At 53.4% G+C, this 23966-nt stretch overlaps 17 protein-coding genes across 28 annotated transcripts; 11 read left to right on the top strand and 6 right to left on the bottom strand.

The window, feature by feature from the left end:
* Positions 1-61: 61 nt before the first annotated feature.
* Positions 62-564, top strand: KVP18_001604 (uncharacterized protein; the record flags this gene model as incomplete). 2 transcript variants are annotated; one of them, XM_067951790.1, is made up of 2 exons in its annotated part: positions 62-76; positions 118-564. In XM_067951790.1, 2 exons carry the CDS (start codon positions 62-64, stop codon positions 562-564), a joined length of 462 nt encoding a protein of 153 aa, XP_067813330.1. The 2 variants fall into 2 exon arrangements, with proteins under 2 accessions (XP_067813330.1, XP_067813329.1); XM_067951789.1 differs by lacking the exon at positions 62-76 and having other exon boundaries at positions 175-564.
* Positions 565-618: 54 nt separating this feature from the next.
* On the top strand, positions 619-1749 carry KVP18_001601 (uncharacterized protein; the record flags this gene model as incomplete). Its single annotated transcript, XM_067951785.1, has 1 exon — positions 619-1749. One exon carries the CDS (start codon positions 619-621, stop codon positions 1747-1749), a length of 1131 nt encoding a protein of 376 aa, XP_067813325.1.
* Positions 1750-1836: 87 nt separating this feature from the next.
* Positions 1837-2052, top strand: KVP18_001606 (uncharacterized protein; the record flags this gene model as incomplete). Its single annotated transcript, XM_067951793.1, has 1 exon — positions 1837-2052. One exon carries the CDS (start codon positions 1837-1839, stop codon positions 2050-2052), a length of 216 nt encoding a protein of 71 aa, XP_067813332.1.
* A 120-nt stretch (positions 2053-2172) lies between these two features.
* Positions 2173-3669, top strand: KVP18_001613 (uncharacterized protein; the record flags this gene model as incomplete). Of its 2 annotated transcripts, XM_067951803.1 has the most annotated exons (2): positions 2173-3504; positions 3552-3617. In XM_067951803.1, 2 exons carry the CDS (start codon positions 2173-2175, stop codon positions 3615-3617), a joined length of 1398 nt encoding a protein of 465 aa, XP_067813342.1. The 2 variants fall into 2 exon arrangements, with proteins under 2 accessions (XP_067813342.1, XP_067813341.1); XM_067951802.1 differs by having other exon boundaries at positions 2173-3669.
* Positions 3670-3807: 138 nt separating this feature from the next.
* Positions 3808-5607, bottom strand: KVP18_001594 (uncharacterized protein; the record flags this gene model as incomplete). Of its 3 annotated transcripts, XM_067951768.1 has the most annotated exons (7): positions 3808-4310; positions 4338-4600; positions 4629-4719; positions 4748-4835; positions 4862-5129; positions 5168-5522; positions 5550-5607. In XM_067951768.1, the coding sequence occupies 7 exons, from the start codon at positions 5605-5607 to the stop codon at positions 3808-3810; spliced, it is 1626 nt and encodes a 541-aa protein (XP_067813308.1). The 3 variants fall into 3 exon arrangements, with proteins under 3 accessions (XP_067813308.1, XP_067813309.1, XP_067813307.1); XM_067951769.1 differs by lacking the exons at positions 4862-5129; positions 5168-5522; positions 5550-5607 and having other exon boundaries at positions 3808-4561; positions 4629-4759; XM_067951767.1 differs by lacking the exons at positions 3808-4310; positions 4338-4600; positions 4629-4719; positions 5550-5607 and having other exon boundaries at positions 4814-5129; positions 5168-5472.
* Positions 5608-5626: 19 nt separating this feature from the next.
* Positions 5627-9494, bottom strand: KVP18_001600 (uncharacterized protein; the record flags this gene model as incomplete). 3 transcript variants are annotated; one of them, XM_067951783.1, is made up of 3 exons in its annotated part: positions 5627-7225; positions 7254-7714; positions 7742-9494. In XM_067951783.1, the coding sequence occupies 3 exons, from the start codon at positions 9492-9494 to the stop codon at positions 5627-5629; spliced, it is 3813 nt and encodes a 1270-aa protein (XP_067813323.1). The 3 variants fall into 3 exon arrangements, with proteins under 3 accessions (XP_067813323.1, XP_067813322.1, XP_067813324.1); XM_067951782.1 differs by lacking the exons at positions 7254-7714; positions 7742-9494 and having other exon boundaries at positions 5627-7183; XM_067951784.1 differs by lacking the exon at positions 5627-7225 and having other exon boundaries at positions 7239-9494.
* A 74-nt stretch (positions 9495-9568) lies between these two features.
* On the bottom strand, positions 9569-9751 carry KVP18_001611 (uncharacterized protein; the record flags this gene model as incomplete). The annotated part of the gene is made up of 1 exon (XM_067951799.1): positions 9569-9751. One exon carries the CDS (start codon positions 9749-9751, stop codon positions 9569-9571), a length of 183 nt encoding a protein of 60 aa, XP_067813338.1.
* A 54-nt stretch (positions 9752-9805) lies between these two features.
* On the bottom strand, positions 9806-11090 carry KVP18_001608 (uncharacterized protein; the record flags this gene model as incomplete). 2 transcript variants are annotated; one of them, XM_067951796.1, is made up of 5 exons in its annotated part: positions 9806-10006; positions 10035-10679; positions 10708-10930; positions 10959-11029; positions 11058-11090. In XM_067951796.1, the coding sequence occupies 5 exons, from the start codon at positions 11088-11090 to the stop codon at positions 9806-9808; spliced, it is 1173 nt and encodes a 390-aa protein (XP_067813335.1). The 2 variants fall into 2 exon arrangements, with proteins under 2 accessions (XP_067813335.1, XP_067813334.1); XM_067951795.1 differs by lacking the exons at positions 10708-10930; positions 10959-11029; positions 11058-11090 and having other exon boundaries at positions 10035-10685.
* Positions 11091-11160: 70 nt separating this feature from the next.
* Positions 11161-12018, top strand: KVP18_001605 (uncharacterized protein; the record flags this gene model as incomplete). The annotated part of the gene is made up of 1 exon (XM_067951791.1): positions 11161-12018. The coding sequence occupies one exon, from the start codon at positions 11161-11163 to the stop codon at positions 12016-12018; it is 858 nt and encodes a 285-aa protein (XP_067813331.1).
* Positions 12019-12038: 20 nt separating this feature from the next.
* On the top strand, positions 12039-12857 carry KVP18_001610 (uncharacterized protein; the record flags this gene model as incomplete). Its single annotated transcript, XM_067951798.1, has 1 exon — positions 12039-12857. The coding sequence occupies one exon, from the start codon at positions 12039-12041 to the stop codon at positions 12855-12857; it is 819 nt and encodes a 272-aa protein (XP_067813337.1).
* Positions 12858-12915: 58 nt separating this feature from the next.
* KVP18_001597 (uncharacterized protein) lies at positions 12916-13680 on the top strand (the record flags this gene model as incomplete). 2 transcript variants are annotated; one of them, XM_067951774.1, is made up of 1 exon in its annotated part: positions 12916-13680. In XM_067951774.1, the coding sequence occupies one exon, from the start codon at positions 12916-12918 to the stop codon at positions 13678-13680; it is 765 nt and encodes a 254-aa protein (XP_067813314.1). The 2 variants fall into 2 exon arrangements, with proteins under 2 accessions (XP_067813314.1, XP_067813315.1); XM_067951775.1 differs by having other exon boundaries at positions 12958-13680.
* Positions 13681-13894: 214 nt separating this feature from the next.
* KVP18_005128 (uncharacterized protein) lies at positions 13895-14925 on the top strand (the record flags this gene model as incomplete). The annotated part of the gene is made up of 3 exons (XM_067949492.1): positions 13895-14056; positions 14085-14173; positions 14202-14925. The coding sequence occupies 3 exons, from the start codon at positions 13895-13897 to the stop codon at positions 14923-14925; spliced, it is 975 nt and encodes a 324-aa protein (XP_067813345.1).
* On the bottom strand, positions 14909-16442 carry KVP18_001595 (uncharacterized protein; the record flags this gene model as incomplete). 2 transcript variants are annotated; one of them, XM_067951770.1, is made up of 3 exons in its annotated part: positions 15019-15058; positions 15084-16319; positions 16348-16442. In XM_067951770.1, the coding sequence occupies 3 exons, from the start codon at positions 16440-16442 to the stop codon at positions 15019-15021; spliced, it is 1371 nt and encodes a 456-aa protein (XP_067813310.1). The 2 variants fall into 2 exon arrangements, with proteins under 2 accessions (XP_067813311.1, XP_067813310.1); XM_067951771.1 differs by lacking the exon at positions 16348-16442 and having other exon boundaries at positions 14909-16294.
* A 73-nt stretch (positions 16443-16515) lies between these two features.
* KVP18_001603 (uncharacterized protein) lies at positions 16516-18356 on the top strand (the record flags this gene model as incomplete). 2 transcript variants are annotated; one of them, XM_067951788.1, is made up of 3 exons in its annotated part: positions 16516-16587; positions 16617-16749; positions 16777-18356. In XM_067951788.1, the coding sequence occupies 3 exons, from the start codon at positions 16516-16518 to the stop codon at positions 18354-18356; spliced, it is 1785 nt and encodes a 594-aa protein (XP_067813328.1). The 2 variants fall into 2 exon arrangements, with proteins under 2 accessions (XP_067813328.1, XP_067813327.1); XM_067951787.1 differs by lacking the exon at positions 16516-16587 and having other exon boundaries at positions 16710-18356.
* Positions 18357-19194: 838 nt separating this feature from the next.
* Positions 19195-20175, top strand: KVP18_001614 (uncharacterized protein; the record flags this gene model as incomplete). The annotated part of the gene is made up of 1 exon (XM_067951804.1): positions 19195-20175. The coding sequence occupies one exon, from the start codon at positions 19195-19197 to the stop codon at positions 20173-20175; it is 981 nt and encodes a 326-aa protein (XP_067813343.1).
* Positions 20176-20865: 690 nt separating this feature from the next.
* On the top strand, positions 20866-21634 carry KVP18_001596 (uncharacterized protein; the record flags this gene model as incomplete). Of its 2 annotated transcripts, none has more annotated exons than XM_067951773.1 (2): positions 20866-21253; positions 21282-21634. In XM_067951773.1, 2 exons carry the CDS (start codon positions 20866-20868, stop codon positions 21632-21634), a joined length of 741 nt encoding a protein of 246 aa, XP_067813313.1. The 2 variants fall into 2 exon arrangements, with proteins under 2 accessions (XP_067813313.1, XP_067813312.1); XM_067951772.1 differs by having other exon boundaries at positions 21028-21253.
* Positions 21635-21651: 17 nt separating this feature from the next.
* On the bottom strand, positions 21652-23223 carry KVP18_001598 (uncharacterized protein; the record flags this gene model as incomplete). Its single annotated transcript, XM_067951776.1, has 1 exon — positions 21652-23223. The coding sequence occupies one exon, from the start codon at positions 23221-23223 to the stop codon at positions 21652-21654; it is 1572 nt and encodes a 523-aa protein (XP_067813316.1).
* Positions 23224-23966: the final 743 nt, after the last annotated feature.

Here is a 23966-nt window from a genome sequence, read left to right as displayed (position 1 = left end):
AAATTTGCTGCGTCTTCGATCCTTTGCTGACAGCATTGTGGTGTTTATTCGGATTCCGGAGATGAACAAGCTACACGTGAGTGCGCCCTCCATATTGACATTTCTTACGTGTCGCAGGCCATTACTAACTACCTAAAGACGTTCGTGATCTACAACAGCTGCGCTGGCCTGGCTATGGGTAACCTCCCGTTGGCACAGAGCGCGGAGAGCCTCCAGCCACTGTTCCAGGAACTGTGGGAAAAGGAGATGGACTCTGTGCTGGATTTGGTTGGTCGACGCGTAATGGCGGCCTTCCCGTCTGGACTCTCACAGCCCTGCAAGTTTGAGTCGTTTCCGTTGAGGATAACTTACAACGAGGGCGGCTCATTCTCCATGCTCAACGCCATAAGCGTGAAGCTGAGGGGCACCAAAGACGTGCTGTTTGGCTCGGCACTGCCCAATGTTATTGGCACTGAGATCAACGGCTGCGTTCAGTTCCAGGGGGGAAGTCCGGCGGTGTCGATGCGCAACGTCCTGAACCTCGTTATGAAGACCAACAAGCTGCGTCACCGATGGGCTGTATAACGAATACTGACTTAGTCGTACATATACTCAAGTTTGAAATCGTAAATACGTAGAATGAGTCACGAAGACGCTGTACCCTGTGTGGTTGATAATGGATCCGGCATGGTCAAGTGTGGTATGGCCGGGGAGGACGCGCCTTCTCACGTGTTCCCTTCAATCATCGGACGTCCCAAACACAGAGGCATCATGGTCGGTATGGAACAGAAGGACGCCTACGTAGGAGACGAGGCGCAGGCCAAGAGAGGCATTCTCACTCTGTCGTACCCTATCGCGCACGGCATCATTTCGTCTTGGGACGACATGGAGAAGATCTGGAACCATACCTTCTTCAATGAGCTGAGGATCTCTCCTGAAGAGCATCCTGTGTTGCTGACTGAGGCCCCTCTGAATCCCAAATCCAACAGGGAGAAGATGGTCCAAATGATGTTCGAGACTTTCGGGTGCCCCGCCACCTACGTGCAGATCCAGGCCGTGCTGTCTCTGTATGCGTCTGGAAGGACCACCGGCATTGTTTTGGACAGTGGTGACGGCGTGTCGCATACTGTGCCGATCTACGAGGGATTCGCCCTTCCCCATGCTGTCATGCGGCTGGACCTCGCTGGTCGCGACCTCACGGACTACCTAGTCACCTGCTTGCATCACAGAGGTCATTCCTTCAGCACCAGCGCCGAGAAGGAAATCGTGCGCGACATAAAAGAGAAGCTTTGTTATGTTGCCCTAGATTATGATGAAGAACTGAAGAAGGCCGAGGAGAACGATGCCATCGACAGGACCTACGAGCTGCCTGACGGCAACACCATCTCCATCGGTAAGGAGAGGTTCGTGTGCCCTGAGGGCCTGTTCCAACCTTCGTTCCTGGGCTCTGAGGCCAAGGGAATTCACGTTGTCACCTTCAACTCCATCATGAAGTGTGACATGGACATCCGCAAGGATCTCTATACAAACATCGTTTTGTCTGGCGGCACCACCATGTACGATGGCATCGGCGAGAGAATGACAAAGGATGTCTCGTCGCTGGCTCCATCAGCCATGTCTGTAAAGATCGTAGCACCACCAGAGAGAAAGTACTCCGTCTGGATTGGAGGCTCCATAGTCTCCTCTCTGTCGACCTTCGCTAACATGTGGATCACCAAGGACGAGTACGACGAGTCCGGCCCCGCCATCGTACACAGAAAGTGTGCCTAGCCTTTATTGTGTTTCCGAATTATGTGGGGTAAATTATATCGATAAACATCCGAAATATGTGAGTGGAAATTAGTAAAATTTAATCTGATGTCCCCTCGCTATAGGGTTGTGCCTGAAGTGCAAGTCAAGCGACATCCCATAACCAACGCGCTGATCAAGTCGAACAGACCGATTCCTGAGCACCTGCGCAACTCGGAAGATCCGTTTGTCGACTCGCCCCGCGACTCCCCTCGAACGTTTGAGACGAGCTCCAGCCCACGAGAGTGGCCAGACAAACACTTGATGCTTCTAGAAGATGAGTGAAGAAGCAGTCGAAGCCTATTTTTTTCTACAAAGTTTATTATTTGTCCTCGCCATTGTATCTTTCGTCGGTGCCATGAATGTGGGGTCAGATAGCCAACGAACTCATCTTCGTTACACATTATGAAGCTCTATTTGTCATCTGTGGCCGCTGTTGTCTTGCGACAAGTGCCGCCACCCCTTAGGTCACTGGAGCCTGCCAACACCGTAATTTCGTTTGGCACGACTGGGCCCTCTGTCAACTACAAGAAGCACTTAGAGTGGAGTCTGGGTGGCTTGGGGGAGGTGCGCGTGCTGAACCACGTGGGGTTGGGTTTTGTAGAGGCTCCAGCCAATGACGCGGATGAACTCGAAGGCCGACTCCGCAAACTGGACTTCGTGGACTTTGTCGAAACGGAGCAGTCGATATTAGATCTGGATAATAATGTGAATGACGACAGCTTGGAAGGTTCCGTGGAGTCCACTCCTTCCCGCCAGTTAATTTGGACCGACGAAGAGGATGACTGGTGTCTGAAGTCTATAAACTTGGCTCAGGCTTGGTTCTACACAAGGGGAGCGTCTCAACGCGTTATGCAGGTCGAGTTTGGCATTCACGAGCACCCCGAACTGCAGGGGCAATTCTGGATCAACAAACGCGAAGTCCAAGACGGGCTTGACAACGACGGAAATCACTACGTTGATGATATCTCAGGCATCAATTTGAACTTGGGCAATGGGGACATCGGGGTGGGCGGTTACCAGTGGCACGGCACGATGGTTGCTGGACACATGTTGGCCCGGCAAGATGCCTACGGCGTAGTGGGCGTAGCTCCTGACGCTAAGCTAGTCTTCTGTAACATATCCGACCGTCTTCATGAAGTAGCACTTTGTGTTGACTATGCTGTTTCTAGCGGAGTCCGAGTGCTCAATGGGTCATTCTACGTTACCGGCAGCAGCGCCGCGGTTTGGATACGGCTGCTGGACGCCCTACAGGCTCACAACATTCTGTGGGTCGTCGCCTCGGGCAATCAAGGTCGCGAACTCACCGACGCCGAAGACCTGTGGCCCATGCGTCTAAAGCACCCTGCGCTATTCGTAGTTGGTGCTCATGACCGCCATGAACGCAAGCCGTACTTTAGCAACTATAGTTCTGCTAAGGTGCAGATTAGCGCACCGGGTGTTGGCTGTCGGGCCTTGTCAAAGCCGCCAGCATGGTACAAGTACTCCAATGGGTCCTCTGTGTCGGCTCCTTTGACTACCGCCTGCGTCGCGTTAATGCTCAGCCTAAAGCCCGACATGCCACTGGGCGAAGTCACGTCAATACTGCAGGAGACCGCCCGTCCATGGTGCAGCACATGTCCGCAGTGGTCTGAGTCCGGGTTGCTGGATTGTGGAGCGGCGGTGGCCAAGACAAAGAGTTTGTCTTGTCTGGAGGCCGGCATCGACTATTACGGAAACGACTTAACCCGGCATCGAGTGGGCTCGACTGCAGATTGTCAGCAACTGTGCAAGCTAAATCGTAGGTGCACGTGCTTTACGCACAAGACTACGCCTACGTGGTCATGGAACTGCTGGCTGAAGTTCTCTGACGGAGGCAGAGTGACCAAGGCCAATGTAGTGTCAGGTCCGAAGGTCTGTTGATATCTCTATAGGATGTGTTTTGAAACCACTGATATTGATATGTAAATTTCGACAATACTGGAGTTTCCAGCAGACGACCGGAACGACGGTAGTATAGACCACAGTTACTTTTTACGCTGAATCATCTTTATTATCAAGCTACGTATGAAAGTTGCAACACGAGCACCATGCCATCTCTTCGCCGTTTTCAAACCTCGGCGAGACAGAGGAAAATTCTTGGGCCCTGAGTAAGGATCCGAAGTCCTCGACAAGCCTATCCACGCGAATGCAGCTTTGCGGCGTCGTCGTAGACTCGGCAGCAAAGGTCAAGGACTTCGGAGATTCCTCCTCCTCATCCTCCGTGGCTGGAGTTAAAGAATCGTACGATGACACCGGATACACTCGAATGTCGGCAGGCAGTGGCGGGCGAAATCGCTGTAGGCTGGGAGGCGTCAACCGAGACTCTAGCGAGCTTTGCGATATTGGATTGTCGCCCGACACTGGCGCCATAGACTCAGTTCGCAGCATCAGCGACCGGATGCTGCCAATGCTGCGATGCGGTGCATCCCCCTTTACACGCAGGGGAACGAAAATGCGAGGAACGATGTCTAGCGTGGACGTCGACGTGCGGCTTCCGTCGTCAAGATAATTTGTCGATGTCGCTGAATGAGTGCCCTGCGGACACTCACCGCTCAGTAGGCTGATGAGTCGCTGCTTCAAAGGAGCTACTTGCTCTGTGAGGATGTACGAGCTCTCCTCGGGCCGCGGAGTTCGAGGTGTATGTACGTATTCGTCGAGGTGCTTCAGAGCTTCGCGTCGTCCTTCCCGCAAATCGTGCCCGCGGAAGCCGCGAAGGTTGAAGCCAATGTCCAGTACCATAACTGGGTCTTGAGCCAACACAGGGATTCTGTTCCTAAAAAATGCATAAACAGATTCGAACGTGGCGTCGTCCCTGAATATGCACCCCCCTCACGTCTCACCTTAGAATCTCATCTTGATACGTCTTGAATAGTCCCAGAATCACCCGGAAAAGAACCTTAATCCCTTCTTGCATCATACAGTCCCAGATGCCTGCCTGAGGGGCCCCGTCGGCGCCTACGTAAAACCACATGGCTCGAGAAGTTGTTGATAAAGAGGGTGAGGAACATGGGAGAGACAAGAGCAGTCAGGTCAAAGTATCCGAGTTTCTGTGTCGGATTGAACATACGCCCACATCCAGTTTGTCCAGCACGGCGGGAAGCCGTTTCCGTAGAAGTATTGTCACAACTTGGATGTCTCTGCGGAGTCCAGTTAATCCGGGGGAATAGTAGTCTGCCACGTGAAGTCCGACGTCTTCATCTGGCGAGTCTAGTAGCTGCACCATGGCTCGAAAAGCCCGCTCCTCGGTTTGTAGAACCAAAAAGAGGAAACCTGCTATAAAGTTAAGGCTTTGGCAGTAGCCAATTTGGGGTTTGCAAGCGGCGAATGCACAGAGGATGCGCCTGAAAAAAAATAAATAATGAAACACAATAATGTTCACCTAAGAGAGTCCTGTGTGTTAGGGTGTTGGAAAAACATATTGTTGGGAAAAGTCCGCGGAATGTCCAGTAGAATCTGCGCTTTCGTACCCTTAGGTATTTTCCCCAAGAGGATATCGTTGTAGTCACCGATGGCCTCAGCAATGTTGGGACGGTCGATTTGCAACAGGAGCATCCACAGCGCCTTGCGGTTCTCGGCGGGAACACCGCGCCTGACCAGCTTCTTCCGTTTGAGTCGATTGTGTGTGATTCCATCCCTCCGTAGAAAGCGACGCCAGGCACGTGACCACTCCTTTTCCTTCAACATGAGCCGTTGGATGGTCCTAACGTGTCGACTCTGGTCTTCCGCCTGAGTCGCTGATCAAGGATGTAGACCCATCTCACACGAATGTATAAAGCCCAGTTGGTCCACGACCTCCAGAGAGCCCGCACGCGTGCCCATTCTTTTGGCGAATTTCGAGTCACGAAGCACCAGACAACCAACTGCTGATTTCTGTTGGGAGGTCAAGGCCAGATGCAGCAGACCAGCTAAAGGCAGTCTTCCTCAGCACCATACCTTTGATCTTGGTGTTGTGCATGGTTGCTCGGAGACTTGTTAAAGGCAGCACCGGAGCTTCGACCGCCGCAATAGCCGGAGCCAGCGCAGACACGAGTCCAGAAAACAGAGCACTGGTGACGTGAGGAATAGAAAAGTCTACCTCCGCTCCATCGACCTCCACATCCAACTCAACAGACTCTGCTACGGGGCATGTCACACGCAACCAGCGGGCTGAGGCTTGGCTGGGCTTAAACGTGCCAACCTCCAAGCTCTCCCCGCTGAGCAGTACCTTCACGAAATCCGTCTGCACTTGCACGCTACTCATCGACGACCCGAAACCACGAAGCGTTCCCAGCGAAACCTCCAGCTTCGAGATCCACGGGCTATCGTCAATGGCTGGAGCGGCCGTGACTGGCCGACACAACATGTGTTTCCACATGCTGCAACGAGGACCGAATTGGTTGCCTCGCAACCTTGCTGTAAGCTCCAGCCTGTCTCCTATCGCAGTTGTGACGTCCAGCATGAAACCATTCAGAAGGCTGACTTGGTAGGAGTCTTGGAGGTCACCAGTGTCGATCGTAACGCCTACGGAAACGGAGGCGGCCTCAAACGCCACAATCAACACGCAGTGACTACGAAGGCGGCCCCCAACGCTCTCCACCTTCCTGGTGTGAGTTTTCCAGGCTTTCCGGCTTCCGGGGTTCAAGACAAATAAATCCCGCTGGTCGGGAAGCACCTGGCGGATATGCAGCTGCACCCGTGTTTGGTTTTCGAACGCGATGTCCGGCAGCGGATCGTGACAAGCCGTCCTTACCTGAAGCAGTCGGAAGTCGCCCTCCGTTACGGTTAGGCTGCACGAGAGCTGGCCTGGGATCAGGGAGACTGCGGCGCAGCCAGCGCCACCAGCGTTAACCTCCACTTCGACGCCGACCAGTCGAAGCTTTACCAGAAGACTCTGAGTTTGCGCCGCCTCTCGAGTCTGAAGGGTCTCCCACTCTTGGTCTTGCGAGACTTGTATGGAGAATGACGTGCGATTTATTACCACCAAACGGGGGCAAACTAACAGACCCCAAAAGCTGCAGCCTTTCTGGAGCTTCCAATGCACTGCAACCATAATGTGGTTTACTGAAGTAAACAGGGCATGAGTGTAGAACGGAGGAAGTTCGTTGTCGGGAGGGAGGCACACGGAACACCCGTCCAAGCGAAGAGTGTTCAATGTGGGAAAGTCGATAGCTCGTCCTGAGTCCAGAAACTGAGCGTACTGCGCTCCAACATCAGGAGGAATTGCGAGCTCGTAGGCTGGCAGGGTCATACACTGCAGATCCACAGGCAATCGGCACAGGTTGACCACGACAACATCGGCGCAGACAACAAGAAGGTCGCTGCTGATTCTCAGTTGAAGTCCCAACTGTACCAGATTGACGCAACGTTTGGGGCATTCTCGAAAGCAGACGGCGTCCGAGTGAAGACCCTTCCACATCGCACATACGCTCGTCACGGTCTCGGGCAGGCATGGTAGAGGCTGAATTCGGATGTTAGATGCCCCTTACGCTCTCGGAGAAGCCGTCCATTCTCAGATTGATTGCCCCGTCAGGGCGTCGAAACGAGAGAGTCACACACAGAGGGGTGTCATTTCTAACAGTGAACGCTGCTTCCAACGTAAGCTTTGAAGTGCGCAGTTGTCCTCGAAGTGGGCCTACTCGGACAGGTCCAAGTAACAGATCTGGGTGCAGATCTGCGAGGTTCAGATGTTGATCTGAACACCCAACAATTCTGAGCGGACGCGAGTTTAGAGGAACGGTTAAACTGGGAGTTGGACCTTTAGGACCGATAAGGCTGAGACCAGCGCAACGAAGGCGCACCTGAATCTCACGAATCACCACCGACACGAAGTCAGGCCCTCCGACAACCTGTGCAGTGGGGCCAGTGCTGGGCGCCGAGATCGGGTGATAATCACCATCCAATCGCGTCTCCAGTCCCACGAGCCGTACTTTACTTGGTTGGAAAGAATCTGTGTGACTGCCCCCATTAAACTCACTGGACGTGGGAACTGGCCGGGGTAATCGATGCGTGAGCGCCGTTTTAATTCCATGCATCCGCTCATCTGTGACCTCCAGCAGAACTACTCGCGACACGGATACCGTGGCTGGGCGCCCCAGGACGACAGCCACTTGGAGTCGGTCCATGCCTAGCGGCACCAGCTCGACGCAGTCACGCGACACGGGTGACGGCCAGATGTCAGGGCCAAGGGCAAGGATATCGCCTGCAAGAGTTCCCAGGGTGCCGGCAACGTTCACCTGAGCCACGATTACTGGGGTATGAGTGGTAGAGTTCACGACTGCTACATTCAGGTTGGTGATCTCCGCTGCGACACCAGACAGTGATGCTCCTCCTCGAGAGGGCACCCGCCTCGCTATAATCCCCACTTGGTGCAAAAAACGGACTAGATGGCTGTTCCTCCTGTAAGCATCGAAGGCGCAGACAGCATCCAGCAGGAAGTCGAGGGGTAGGGCTGCAGTGCCGTCTGTCACGTGTACGAGCGGCTTACCCACGACGGTCAGATTGAAGTGGTTGTCCGACACGATCAATGCGTTTGGAACGGCGGATTCCGGTGATTGCTCACAACATGTAACTCGACCAAGGAAAGGAGTCAGTCTCCAGTCGGGTTCCATTGACGCCGACTGCACGCCTAAGCCCAAGTAAGATTGGAGAATGGCGTCGTCGCAGTCATAGAACGGGAGGTCTGTGGGAGGTTGGATGTGAGCGGAGATGAGCGGCGTGAGGGGCGAAATCGCGGGTAGGGGGAGGAGCACAGCCACTGATTCCAGAGTTAAAGTAACCTTCGTACCCGTGCCTTGGGTGGATGAACAGGACTTCAAGAGCCATTCTACAAGATCTGCTACACGGGACAACGCTTCCCATCGAAGAACTATGAACAGCTGCGACACAGAAACCGCAGTGGAAGTGATCACGAGGCCACCGATGCCTTTTGTTAAACTCGTCGCGTTCACCGAAAGCCGCGTCAGTCGAATCGCGGTATCAGACTTCGTGAAGACGAGTGTGAAGTCGGCCTCGACCGTGCAGTCGTGCATCAGCACCATCGAAGCGTCAGTCTCCACAGCATCCAGATCCAGCAGGTTGAAGCTATTTATCGCACCTGATGTGTCAACTGACGTTACCAGGTTGCCTAACACGTCTTGATACGTAGACGTCCATTCTAGAAGAGGGGCCAGGTAAATTCCAAGCCATAGGCTGTCGAGTCTGCATACCTTGTTCTGCAACTTCAGGGACGAGATCATGAGCCTTCCTAGAGAGATTTTACCCCACTGCATCCAACCGTTACCCCAGTTGAACTCAGCCGAGATCACCTGGCACACAGCGGTCTCAATGAACAGGTCTGTGGCAGAGAACTCGGCGTCCAACCCGAAGACACCGCGCAGAGTAACCTTCACCGACGCCGCGGAGACCTTGTTGAGTTGGCCCCGACCATTCGACAGGAGCACTCCTCTCGCCGCAACCGCGACGCCGTGTCCGCTGAGCGACACGGAAGCCACCGTAACGTTCGCATGCGAGCTCCCACTGTCGAAGAAGAAAAGCAGGAGGTTCCAGAGGTCAAACACCGTCGTCTCCACCCCTAAGGCGTAGAGCAGGATCTCGTCTACCAAACATTCACAGTCGCACGAAATCCGGAGATCCCGATGCAATCGCAGTCGCCTAACCCAGAAGCCGGAGCCCAACCAGCACCGAGTCAGACACACAACCAAACCGAGAAGGATGACCAGAAACACCATTTCGTGATTTGCATAAGGACAGACGGGTTCGAAGTTCGGATCACTATAATTCATACAGTCGATTCTTGCTCACTTCATTTCCTCGTACCGCTGTTGATGTTGGAGCCGCCACCGCTAGTACCCTTCTTGTCACCGTTGCCAGTGCCCTTCTTGTCGTCGTAGTTTACCAGGCCTGCAGCAGACACCACTCCTCCGGTGAGGACCGAAACCGCTACAGCGCTTCGAGCAGTAGACTTGAAAGACTTCTGATTGAGCATACTTGTGGTGAAAAACTACAAATACTGAGTGAGATTCACATGTTTGCGGGACAGTTATAATTCATCCTTGAGAGTAGGCAACGTCGGAGGCAGCGCTTGCAGCGCACCTGAGCTGCGGAGGAAACCAGTCATGGCCTTCTCATTGAAAGCGCCCCGCATGACACCGAAACCTGAGCGTTTCTTGTTGATAACCACCAGAGTGGGGTACCCAAAGCCCAGGTTTAGTGCCTGTTCAAACTCCAGACTGTTGCCGCCCTGCATGTAATGGCCGTAAGGGACTCACCGTCATGTAAAAGTGTTTGGCGTTGTGGCTGGCGTTGGCCTGGATGGCTTTGTTGTAAGCCGCCAAATACTGCTTTCGCTCCTCACTGGAAAGGTCCTCAGGTTGCGGAAGAATCGCAACGAAGCACGGACTATCTGCACAGGATTCCTCGAAGTGGGTGTTGGACTTCAGCGCCACAGCCTTAGCGGCGTCTTTCGCGACGTCCAGAGCGAAGCTTCGGAGATCATCCAGCTCCCGAGCGCCTCGGTAGACCTTGGTCTTCTGGTTTCTCATCATGATGAGGGTGGGATAGCCCTGAACGTTGAACCTTTCAGCCAGAGACGTCTGCGCTGTGGCATCCACTCGAGCCACGTTTACCTTCCCACTCAACTGCCCAGCGAGCTGCGCCCAGGTTGGTTCCAAGTTCTGGCAGTGCCCGCACCAAGGGGCATAGAACATCACGAACCAGTAGCCACCGTCGCCAGCCATGGAGTCAAAGTTTCCCTCGTCCAGTTCGATGACTCCGTTGTTGCTGGAACCTTTGGCGGAACCCTTTGCCTTGGGCTTTTTCGGCTTCTTGGTGTTTTTGGAGTTGGAGAGTTTGGTCACTCCCAAACGGGTCTTAACTACCTTCGTAAGGTTGTTGAGCACGAAGGTGCTCACATCCTGCATATCGCCGCAACGAGCCCCTCACGTTTGCCATTCGCTCTCCAGAGAACTCCTGGGCGCCCTTAGGTCCGTAAAAACGCACTGTAGGATACCCCTCAATGCCCTCCTTCGCAATAACCTGTTCGTCATCGATAGCGTACACTTGGAGGATGTCCTTGAATGCCGAAGCAACCTTGGTGTATTCCGAAACGAATGACTTGCTGTGGCCGCACCAGGAAGCGTAGAATTGCGCCAAGAATGGCTTGCCGCTGCGTCTCGGCGCCCCTCATGCCGCACCTCTTTTTCGCAACGTCAAACTCCGATGGCGAGAGCGTCTTAACATTGGGAACACTCCTATACAGGGCGCTCTGTGTGACTACTCGCGCTCGTACTCACGGCGAAAGGCAGCAACAGGAACAGACGCATCATGGTGCAAAAAAGTGATTTGCCTATTGCTAATATCAGTAAGGGCGGGACATGCGTGACAGAATTCTCACCAATGCGTTCGCTAGGATATGCGGCACTAGGTTGCAGTATAGCTGTCAGACAGGCTCTGTCGATCGCTGGAGGTGGAAAGTTCAGTGGCGGAGCTGGGGGAGAGTCATACGATGATGACGCCGTCGTTCACCGTGAAGGTACCAGCTTCAGCGGCGGTGCTGGCGGAGAGTCATACGATGACGATGTTGTTGGTTCTCCAGCTGCTGGAAGTGGAGGTGCCAGCTTCAGCGGAGGCGCTGGAGGCGAATCATACGATGATGATGTCGTTGGTCCGCCTCCAGCTGCTGGAAGTGGAGGTGCCAGCTTCAGCGGAGGCGCTGGAGGCGAATCATACGATGATGACGTTGTTGGTCCGCCTCCAGCTGCTGGAGGTGCTGGCGGTTTTAGCGGCGGGGCTGGAGGAGCGTCCTACGACGATGACATTGTCACGCCTCCAAAGCAACAACCCCCACCACAGCCTCCGTCTCCCCCTGCTGCAGTCCCTCCACCTCCCATGCAGGGATACTATCCACCTCCCATGCCGGGATACTATTCCCCTCCGTGTCCAGCGTCCCAGCCGCCGGCCCAACAACCAGCCACAGTCATTGTGGACAACGCTGCCGCTGGGTCCTGCATGGGCAGCCGGGGCAACCGGGGACCTGTATTGTTGAATGTGCGGGTACACAACAACCAGGAAGAAGAGTGCTGTGATGATGAGGTTGCGTCGACAACAGTGTCTCAGAATGCCGATGAGGACATCCAGGTGCATGCCGACCCGTTTGATGACAGCGTGAGTTCGGAAGAGGGCTCAGGTGACTCCTCTGCCGGGAGCTCAGGCGACTCATACGACGAGGACAGTAGTGACGACATCTCAGTGTAATTGATATAGAAAATTCTGTGATGCTCGGTGATCTGTCACCAGCGCTGCTTGAGCTTATCTTGCGTTTTGTCGACTCCGAAGATGGATTCTGCGAGCACAAGGCGCGCATTGAGAGGTTGAACCGCGCGACTGCGCGTGTCGCGTTGCAGCTGCCTTGCTGCCGAGTCCGGAGGTTGGAGCAGCTCAACCGGCTAACACCAGAGAACAGACTTCGGTGTCGAAGTCTTCTATCGTCATCGGCTTCGATGCTGAAGATTCCAGCCCATGTAGAGCGATTAACATTGAAAGGGCATTGCGAAAGGATACCAGAAGGGGAGCGACTGAAAATCGTTTTGTGTGACGAAATGCCTCTGACGGCACCTGAAGGAATCGTAGAGTTGGTTGCATTTCGAGTGCCTACTTGGCACAGCAGTGCACTGCCGGCGTCCCTGCGAACTCTTAAGGTGGCAGGGTTTAGAGGGACTCTAAGACCTGGCTTGCTTCCGTCCTCGCTCGTCACTGCAGAGTTCGAGTTCGCTGTGCTTACAGTTCCCGATAACGGATTCCCCAGCTCCCTTATTCATTTGTCTTTGTGCAACGTGGTGCTTCACGAGATACACCTACCCCCCTGCCTCCAAAGCTTGGAGTTGCACCTGTGGTCAGCAATGGACCCACCCCCTCTACCAGGGTCCATCCAACGGCTCTCCGTCGACCTTAACCTCGTGCCGTTGCCGAGATATTTGCCTAGGTCTTTGGAGGTCTTGTGGGTTCCCCAGTGGCCATCCGCGGTTGTTGTAAGAGAGATCCGAGAGCGCTTCCCACGAGCCAAGCTGAAATTCGGTATGGACCTCTCGATATAGGTTGCTGTCGTCCAAAGTATGTCTACAATGCTGCGCATTTTATTTAGTACTCAAAAGAATGGTTTCGAGGCTACATCGGAAAGGGAGCGTTAGTTATCGCATGCCGAACGCCATAACGCCTTCGAAGAGTACGACGATCGGGGCGAAGACTACTGCGTCTGAGAGGGTCGCTGGCCACCCGACGAGCCCTCCCGTAAACGAGTTGGACACGTGGGAGGTAGAATTCATAGAAGACAATTACGTCGTCCCTGCGACGAGCCCGCCCGTAAACGAGTTGGACACGTGGGAGGAAAGATTCATAGAAGACAATTACATCGTCCCTGCGACCACATCGTCCCTTGAGACGAATGACAATGACTTTGAATGGCTCCCCACATTCCCCTATCTCGGCTGTCCAGTCACACCCTTGAGGCATTGTGAGATACCTTCAGACCTCAGTTCTGGGTTTTGTACGCCCACGTGCGGAGGAGTCTCATCAGAGGAGAGCCATGTGTACCGCAAGCGGCTCCGACGTCCGCTACCCAGCTTTAGCTTCCTGGAAGCGCGGTATGAGCGCCTTCGGCGGCAGCGAGAGCGCGAGGAGTCTAGGAGTCGAACGTGGGCCCCTGCTAGTGGATTAAACATGAAGCTCAAGACACAAGTGCCTCTCACGCTGAGGCGCTCTGTTTACGTCAGCTACCTGTGCATTATTCACGCAGATTGCTTCGTCGCTTCGACTGATGCAGAGCTTCACGAAGAGGAGACCAAAACGGAAGCAGAAGTCAGCTCGATCAAGACTGTGATGCTGCGTGGCAAGCGCGACTGTGGAAGCAGCAAATGCTGAAATCCGTGTTAAAGTCATGCAATGGGATCCAACCACTCGACGCTTGGAGGGCGTTCCAACACCTACCATGAGCATCTGCTGTCGTCGAGGGATGGTCCCCTGGCTTTCTTTCGAGTTGTTGAGTGACTTACCCAAGACCGTTGTCTCCGTCGGCGTCCAAGACTTTTTCTTTTTCCCAGAGGCGGCGCGGAGTGATCTCAAGCAATTAATCGGCATGCCACGCAATTGGGTGCTTCACCTGAATGCTATCGACCACCATAGCAACGATGCATGTCTCGTTCCTCGGAGTGAGGTCGCAAAAATCAGGTTGAAGGACGCTGGTGGAGACCAGTTCGACGCAAATGTGGACGTTTTGAGAATGTTGCTGAAAGCATCGGTGAGCACCATCTGAAGATTTGACTCAGGATATACAGACACCGCCAGCGGAAGAGGTACCAGTGGATCAAAGTCTGAAGCGAAGGTCCCGAAGGTCGTTGGATTCCTCAGAAGTCATGTGAGAACGCCGTAACGCTCGAACGCAGATTCAAGCTCCTAGAGCTGAACCCAAGAAACGTGTTATACAATTACCAAGGGGGCGACGACACAAAATGCAGGCAAGTGGCTGCCCTGATGCTCCGCGACAAAGGCACTTTGGGTGTGTCTCTCGGCGGGTTCTTGGAGGAGGGGTGTATTGGTAAACTAAAGTCTGTGGTTGACGCCCTGACGTCTCATGACGCGCTGATTTGCCTTCCTTGTGTCGGTACACCTCAAGAGATCCTCGTTGGACTGTGGTGCGGAGTGGATCTTTTCCATCCTACTTATCCCTTTCTCCTGGCGGAAGTGGCAACCATTTTCAACTTCGTCTTCCCTGTCGTAGATGACCTTGAGGACGGGCACCAGCCGGACGATCTCCTTGAAACGCTTCTCGCGTTAGAATTCCCAAACGCTCTTCACCTAGGTCTCCGAAAATACGCTGACGACAACACATCGTTGCCGGGGCACTACCAGAGCGCTAACTGGCCGTCGCGAGCCTACGTGCACCACCTGGTGAACAGTGGCGAGATGCTTGGCGATACTCTCGTTGCCAACCATAATGTCAGACAGTACTTCGATCTCTTCGCCCACGCTCGCGAAGCCAAGCGCCGCAACAAACTACACTCCTGGATTCGAGCATTTTCTCAAAGCAACTTCGGCGCAGGCGACCTCCAACAATTTCCGAAAGTGAAAATTGATAAGTACACCGTACCGATCACGGTGTCAAAGTAAGCGTTAATGTCAACCGTCGTGCAATAGCCTCGGTTAGCTTGGTAACTTTGCAAAGGGTCTGACCCCTGTTTTTGAAGCTGCATTTTCGAGCGGCTATCCTCGACTTTCTTCCGGAGGAGGGTAGACACTCAACCTCAAATCCCGGGCGCATGACATACACACCTTCCAGCGTAGCCAGGCACAGCGTGTTCCCATCCGACGCGAACTTCAGAATGCTTCCAGGTAGTTCCAAAGCTTTCGACAGCACATTTTTTCCAGATGCGAGGTCGTACAGACTCAACGAGCTTGGTTTACGGAGCCGGAATCTTTTGGGAGCGGATTCCGAAGGCGGACACCCCTCATCCAGGCTGGATGGACATGGGGTGACGTTCTCGTCCGGTTTCTTCACACTGTTCGCTCTCACAAAGTTCACATCAGTGGACATCAAATCGAACGCTCCGTCCAGAAGTACCATCATAATCTGCTCATCCGACAGAATGTGCGTAAATTCAGCGTTCAATGTCTGAGGGACGTTTTCGAAGTCGAACGATTTGATTAGTTGCCCGCCGTAACTAGTAAACATGGAAGTGCCCTGGTTGCTGGTGCAGATGAAGCGAAGAGGTTCAAGGGATGGTTCTGGAATGTAGTCCACAGCCTCCGTCGGGAAGAAGAACACAGACTTTGGATGGAGAGTCACTGTGTTGGTCACTCGATTCTCCTCTCCTGACAACAGATTGTGTACGCGAAGGTTCGCCCCTTCTTGCTTCGTCAACAAAAAGCAACCGCAGAGCTCCAGGAATGTGAGGTCATGACCTGGCAGGAGGTTGACGCAAGTGTCTACGATGCGCATCCCGTCTTTCAGCCGGCACAGCCGCACTCCCAACCGGTACTCGTGGAGATTCTCGAACAATGCAACGGTTCCCCTTGAGATACGCATCTCGATATAGTCTTCATTGCTCTCAGAAAAAACGGGCTCGTACGACTCCATGTCCCAAAAGGTAAATAAATGATTCTCGCTTGTAGACGTTACAAGTCTGCCGTTGAAATCTTCAAACTCCAAAAATCCTGGGTAGAGAATGTGAAAATTCTCGAATCGGCGGGCTTTTGATGAGAATCGCAGCAAGCCATGGACTGCGATGTCATACCGGTCAGCGACAAACACTCCGAGGCCCTTACTGTTGCACGAATTATTCCACGCGACAATAAGAGTATCGTTCCTTTTGTTGTACGACAGGCTACGAATGGTGCAGTTCTCGCTGTCGATGGCCTCGTTTAGCTCGCACTTGACGATCCCCGTTTGCAGGTCATAAGCAATCGCCTTGCCCGTGTCAAATAATATACACAAGAGGTCCTTGGCGAAGATGATCTCTGAGACTCGTCCTTCATACATCCTCAGCCCACACAATCGGTGCAATCTGAATCAGTACGGCCAATTCCACTCACTTCGATGTTTGCATCGACGCTGCGAACTGGCGATTCGGAAGTAATCTTTTGCCGACCTTGAAGCTTCTGATGTCAATAAACTCTCTCTTCTTCATATGAACAATTCACTGCGAAAGCGCATGAAATAAATAAACACCGGCAAATTGTATTTTGCGGTGCTCATTTACGATGGAGTCTACAGTTGTGGCATCTGATTCGTTCGGGGAAAACTCGATCCTGAAGGATCTTGAGGGCATTGTGGTAGGCTTCACATGAGTCCATAACGGGAGGCCCATCTGGATGCCGAAATACGCGAGGCCAATGAGTTGATTAGAAAGGAGGAGGCCGAGATCCACAGGGACGCCAAGAGTTGGGACATCACTATGGACTATCTGCCTTTTGGACTTGAGTCAGGAATGAAAAGTGGGACACATATAAGAAACCACACAGATCACTTGCCGCGAAGGATCCGCGAGAATTTGTTCTCCTTAACCGATCGTCGTTTTGCGCTGGAGAAGGACCCGTCGTTGACCGGGGTGTCCAATAGATGGCTATACAATCGATTCGGAATCTTGGAAGGCTACACTTCTGATGACTCGCCAGAGTCAAAGTCGAAAACCGGAGGGGTCGAACAACCACTGATCTATCGACCTTCAAAAGCAAAGTATGAAGAGGCATTGAAGAAGAAACCAAAAGGGACCTCCAAAGAGCGGTGCAAGAAAAAGATTGGAAAGAAGGAAAGGCGGAATGCTGTCAAACCACTGCGCGGAAAAACCAGTACGGCTATAAGAATCCACCTCCCAGCTGTTAACCTCGTGCGCGTGGCACATAATGAAGGAGGTGATCACTTGAAAGCCCCTCAACGACCTCCGAGTCCGGAGCCCCCTTCAGACCTGCAGATATCGATACGAGACTTGCTGTTGCCTGGTTGTATTCACGGAGAGGTTGGTCGGCCGCTGGACCAGTCTTTCATGATGTCGCATCAAGACGTCATCGGGTCATCGTATTTCGCAGCGCAAGTGCGACACATGCACGGAATGCTGAACGTGAAGAAAGTCGCCAAGGTAGTGAAGGGAACCCCATTGAGTGGTCGGAATCCGTCTGGTCCAAGGAGTGTCCCTCAAGTGGAGATCAAGAAGCCGCGACCTGCAGTGATCCGCAGAGCCAAGAACGCGAAATCTCTTAGCCCTCTGCCAATCACAGCTGGGATACCGGATAAGAAGAAGCCTAAGCCTGTTCGTGAGAAGAGAAAGGACGGGATTGCGGAACCCCATACTGCAAACCGCCAGGAATACATGGACCGGGTGCCTTCTTCGGCGCGGGAAGGCAACATAACTGTAGATACATGGGAGGCCGCCTGTCCGTCTCAGACCAATTCAAACGCGGCCGCCTGTTCGTCTCAGACCAATTCAAACGCGGCCGTACCCGTTCTCCGACCACAGATCGACGGGCTTCTAACAGCCAAAGCGGTTGCTGAAGAGGTAATTCCCGAAGGGCCTCCTCGCAAAACGGAACGTGCCAACGGTCATTTGGCAGTCATGGATGGAGCATCGAATAAGTCATATCATATGCAGCCAGCTGTCACAAACGCACTAAAACAAGGGAAAGACCCTGTGGACAGGTCGAAAACAGCTACGAAAGGCGTGGAGGGTTCCAACTACACATTTACAAAGCGCAGAGCGCAGCGAGCACGCACACTCAATATGACAGCTCAGATTTCTGAAAGCCCAGTGGTCCCAAAGCCGACACGCCCTGACGAACACCACAAGACTCCAGGCCTGGCTAAAGGAGTACGCACCAAAGCGTTTACCCCCATAAAAGAGCCCAAGGACAGCGCCGAGAAGTCGCGCGGTCTGAAATTATCTACCCCTATTGTTTCCGACACTAGCGGAAAGTCAGCAAAGGTTGCGACGGACAAGAATGGCCCCCACATTCGACCGAGAAGCGTGGAGCGGAAGGCAAAGAAAAAGGCAGCGGTACAGAGTGTGGTAGAGGCCGCCGTTCGGCGTAGTCCTCGTCACATAAGGTAGGCGTCACATAAGGTAGGCGTCACATAAGGTAGGCGTCACATACGGAAGGGAAGCGGGTCGCTGGGGCAGGTCAGCGCCTTCAGACGAGTTTGGCGACTGGTATCTCGTACGAAGTGCCTGATGAAGATGTGGGAGAGTTGTTTAGAAGCACCAGACATCAAGCAAACGAGTGGTCATCTTCCAAGGATTCAATCTCCAAGGGCTTGATCGGATCGCAGTCGATCAGAGGGTTCAGTCCTGCCACATCCATCTCGCGGGCAGGTTCTATCAAGCAAACGAGTGCTCATCTTCCAAGGATTCAATCTCCAAGGGCTTGATCGGATCGCAGTCGAGCAGAGGGTTCAGTCCTGCCACATCCATCTCGCGGGCAGGTTCTAAGGTTGGCTGGTTTCGACAACGTCGTAGTCCCCATGAGGCAGCTCGTCCGCCAACTCTCTGTGTCAACATTAGATGGTACCTAAAATACAAACCTACAAGTACCGCCAACAGCGCCTGACATACTACAGACACGATGTAGCTGAAAGCCTTGCACCCTTCTACCAGTCGCGAGAATGCTCCTCCACAGCACATGCAGAATAGCATCACCCCGCCGACACACAACCCCAGCTGAACGGCTGTATGTGGAGAGGGATGGTGGCACACTTTTGGTTTGCCCCCAAAAATTCGCCTTGGAGGTTGCATAAAACTTTTTTGCCACGGCCTTCGCCTGCGCCCCGACACGCTTGCCCACGTAGCTTCGTCAGAACCATTGGGGCGTCTTACTCTGTCAAGCCGAGCTGACGCGGTGGCATGTGAAAATCACGCAATAGTTAGTCAACACGCGAAAGCTGGATTTAGGATGTCTTCGTTGACTTTCGTGGTGGCGGGGAATGCCAACCAACGTCTCTTACAGGACCATGTCTCAGACTTCGTGCGAGAACTGTTTCTCGTGATAGAGTACAGAGGCGGGACGAGTGGCTTAGGAGCCCTAGTTAGAGACTGGGCAGCTCTCTTAGTTGAGTTGGAAACTATGGCTGATTGCTTTGTGATTCCTGTGTGTGTGGATGATCAGCAGGCCACAGCGACGGCTCTTACCGGCTTTGTGCAGCTGCGGCGCCTGCCGTGGACCCATACTATGCACAAGGCAGACATTGAGCCGAGTGAGCTCGAGGCAGAGATTGCAAAACCTCGACGAGTCGCAATTGGAGGCACCTTTGATCACCTCCACGTCGGTCATCAATTGTTGCTTCTTGAGGCCATTCTGGCGGCGTCTAGAGGAAGTCTAACCATCGGTGTTACCTCCGAGAAAATGCTTCAAAGGAAGAAGCATCGCGCATTTCTGGAGCCCTTTGCTGAACGATGTCGCCGTGTTCGACTGTACACGCAACTGGTCGCGTCGTGCACTCTTCAGGATCCCGAGTTGCATGTGGAGCAGCTGCATCACAGCCTCGACATTGCTGGGACTCGGCGAGAATTTGACTTGCTTGTGGTCTCTGAGGAGACAGCCGAAGGAATTCAAAGCGTCAACGCTTTGCGTGAAACCAATTCGTTCAATCCTCTGCAAGGCGTCATCGTCCCTGAACTCAGCACTGTTCAAGGAAAAATGAGCTCCACTGACAAGCGCCGGTTTCTACAAGAGATATGCGTGAAGTTCGGCCTCGGGGGCTACGAGGATTTTTCCGACCTCACATGCATCGAACCGCATCTCCTTGCGTTGCAATCGGGGTTTACAAGAGTTCGACAGTGCCTGGAGGCTGCGATCAAATCAAAGGACCCTGAGAGCCTTTCGGTTTTTGCGAGAACATTTGACCTCTCCAGTGAATTGCGTAAATCTCCCTGATGGCCGAACCACCTCAGTTCCCCCAGCCAATGAAGCCCGCTGAGCAGGAAGGTTTCATTCAGACGCTGGGCTCTGACGTACTGTCGCTGTTGGACAATCAAAGGATCGCCATGGAAAGCGTAGCTGGTCCTGAACGATTAGAGACTCAGGAGCAGCGACAGCGTCTGCAGGATACCGTTCGGATGTTCATTGAGGGTGTTGACAAAGTCACCGCCGATCTACACAGGCAGATCGATGCGGTCCCTGACTTCCGGAAGGTTGACGTGAGGTGACTGTTTGCTTACTCTTTTCCAGTGCTCTACTCCTGTGCATGACATGCTGTTGGCCAATTTAACAGAGCTCGCGTCCGAGGCATCTAGGTGGTCAGAAGAAAACTGAAGCTCCGACAAGAGCAAGAATACTCTAAATTTCGTATGGGCAACTGCATCAAGGTCAACACCCGAACACAGGCGCCAGTCAACCCCAATGCGCCCTGGAAAGAGAAGCGACACTCCCACGTGTTCACTGACGAATCTAAAACCGACCTCAAGTCAATGTCCACCAAGCAGCTGTCGGAATCGGTTTCTTCGAGGTGATTCCGTTTGTAACTGTTCGCTTTTTTTTTTATTGAAGAGTGAGTGCAGGTCCTGTTGAAAACTGCCGCGTAATCGTTATTCATAATGATTGCCAATATTACTCGCATTTTCCTGTATGATACGACGGCAGCGCTGTTCCAGCAGCGCAATTGCGCGCAGAAAGTCAGGCCATTCCACTCGCGCCTCCGCGGCGCCTCTGTATATTTGCATCTATGGCGAGAGGGACCATCCTCAGAAGAACTCGTTCGCATTCTTCTGCTTTTTCGTCGACAGCAAGATGCGAGGGGTGAATACCCTCTCACCTGAGCAACCCTCACTGAAGCCAGTGGCCGCCCTGTTAGACGCGTCACACCTGGACACTCTGCCATTCAAAACCGCACTAGAGGCTCTGCAGGCCGTTCGCGTAAACATGGATGAGGCCTCGGAGGAAGTGCACGGTGTGTCAGTTTTGTTGAGTTCTTGCGACTCCAGCAGAGATCTAGCAGACTTTGAAGGACACGAAGGTGGGCTGGTCCAGTTTTGGACACGCAGTTGTCGTTGCTTCATGGGACGAGCTGCTTCGACCAGTGATAGTGTCTACATATACAGTTAAGGCAGCTCCTGGTGTCAACACCATTAATCTTGTGAACGTCACCCGAGGTGGGAGATGCTGGGTGGCTGAGATTGGCCAGCTGCCTTTGCCCGTTAAGCCCGAAGCCGCACTTGTGCAGTCCGCGCTGCGCCCAGTGGCCTTGCAACGTCTGGCAGATTTCCGGCGGGGTCTAGCACAGCGCCAAGAGAGGAAGGCTGACGTGTTTTTCGACCTGAATGAGGTGATTGGCTTCCCTCGGCTACCTGACTTGGTTGACGCCCTACAGGAGTTCGATAACCAAGGCTCCGTGTGATTTCATTTATTTACACACTAGACAGAATCCACCGATTGTGGAACTGCGCGAAGCTGGGGCGTGGCGTCGGGACGTTGCGCCACAGTTATGAGGAATTGCGGCGGCCGACCAGTGGGGAGCTCCATGCCTACCTCAACGAAGAGAACGTTTTCGGCGCAACGCGCTTTCACCGCAACGGGGAAGCCTCGCCAAAGCTCGGATGAGTCCGTAAGAATCCACTGATGGCGATACACGCCTTCCAGCTGCACAACGCGAGCGCCTGTTGGAAGGTGCAAGACGGTAGCCGTGAAGGCAGGTCGACGTCGATCGAGTTGAGTCAGACTGAAGTCGCCCGAGTCGACAGTTTTCGCTGTGACGTGCTCGAATTCTGGTGACCGAATCACTATATCCGGCTCTAGGGAACCATGCATCAGATACTGATAGGCGAAGAGCGACTGTGTCAAGACATACGGCTTCAGAACGTAGGTAATGCTGTGGTCCAGGTCCACACAGTCATCCACGATAAATGGTCTGGTGCCTGACACCCGCAAAGTCAACCCACCAGGCCCCAGTCTTCTCTTGTCAATTTTCACCAGCACATCTCCTCGAAGAGTGCTGCTGATGCACACCAGCGCAAGCTTGCTGTCTCCATCACTGTAGGCCCACATAACGCTCCGAGCACAACATAAACTCCTTGGTGGGACACCTAGAAGAGAGCTGCCAATATCTCTCTCTAGCGGGAACAGGTCGGGTGTCTCGGCCTTCAACAGTGGACTCCCTATGGCGACGGTGTGCTTCCATGTTGTATCCAAAGGCAATAGTCGTAAAACCACCTTCCTAAGCGAGTTGTGGAAAGCGATTACGTGTAGTTTGCCGTCCTGAATCTTGATACAAACGGCCTCCAGAACGGACTGGCCCAGGCGGAAGCGAGGAGAGTTCTTAAGGTGGAGTTTGGTGATCTTACCACGCCAGATGGTAAATGGAATGCCCAGGAGAGTGTCTGCGTCACCCAACCGAGCATCCATCACCCAGCTACCGGTTTCCGGCAGAGGGAATGCCGCCAGTGCGACCTTGATACGTTCTTCAGGACACCATCCCACAGGCGCTTGTAACAATGAGTCCTCGAAGGCTTGCCGGGCTTTGCACGTCTCCATAAGCCCAGGTATATCTCGGGCTCTCTTGACGATTTGGTTTCGGGGTTTTTTTCGCGGAACCCAGAGTCTACAGTGACAGGAAGCATCTGTACTGGGCAACTCGGAATCGTCACTGGCTGCCAGACCACCAATTGGCACCTCGACCTCCCTGTTTTCAACGGTAAAACGCCTTTTCGTTAGGGGAACCCGGTGCTCTCCGGAGTAGGTGATGGTGCTGCTGGGGCTAGCTCTGCGGGCAGAGTCATCAGGAGATGCAGTTGTGACATTAGTACTGGGAGTTGTAGCATCTCCCGTGTCGCTCAAATGAATCCCCGGATCGTTGGACCTAGTTTGAACGTCAGCTGAATGAGTAAAACTCGAGATGATAGCATCTGCGTCCTGGCGGTCCATATTCAGGTCCGAGTCCACCAGTGGCACTTGGCCGCATTTCCAGATGTGGCCTAGAATGGACCACATGCACACCTGCTTTTCGCACAGAGCTTCTGTCGCAGGGTGCACAACCTTCCCGAAAGCTTCGGTGACGCATAGAATTTAGCCATTGCTGGGTGTGGATACCACCTTTACACATAGCGACGCTACCGAATACCCCTTTGTCACACAGCGAGGCCACCCCCTTGACACATAGCGACGCTGCCGGATACCCCTTTGTCACACAGCGAGGCTACCCCCTTGACACATAGCGACGCTGCCGGATACCTCGCAGACAAAAATGATGCATGCCTTCATCTAAGACTCATCATCAACAAGCATTGTCGTCGCAACAGAAACTTCTTTCAAATCGAGAGTAGAAGTCCTCAAGTGGACCAGAAACCGGGTCAGTGTGCACGGTTGAGAATGCCAAAAGACAGCGACGCTACCGAATACCCCTTTGTCACACAGCGAGGCCACCCCCTTGACACATAGCGACGCTGCCGGATACCCCTTTGTCACACAGCGAGGCTACCCCCTTGACACATAGCGACGCTGCCGGATACCTCGCAGACAAGAATGATGCATGCCTTCATCTAAGACTCATCATCAACAAGCATTGTCGTCGCAACAGAAACTTCTTTCAAATCGAGAGTAGAAGTCCTCAAGTGGACCAGAAACCGGGTCAGTGTGCACGGTTGAGAATGCCAAAAGACAGAGTAGGAATCTGCCAACAAGCGAACTGGGCGATGTTGTTGGTAAGAATGGCATGCTGCTTGAAAGGTTCAAAC

The sequence above is a fragment of a genome, assembly GCF_019968955.1.
Source record: "MAG: Porospora cf. gigantea A chromosome Unknown PgA_NODE_123_length_36421_cov_359, whole genome shotgun sequence".
Classification (NCBI taxonomy): domain Eukaryota; phylum Apicomplexa; class Conoidasida; order Eugregarinorida; family Porosporidae; genus Porospora; species Porospora cf. gigantea A.
Note: the sequence above shows the minus strand (reverse complement) of the source record. Positions and strands in the feature narration are given on the sequence as shown.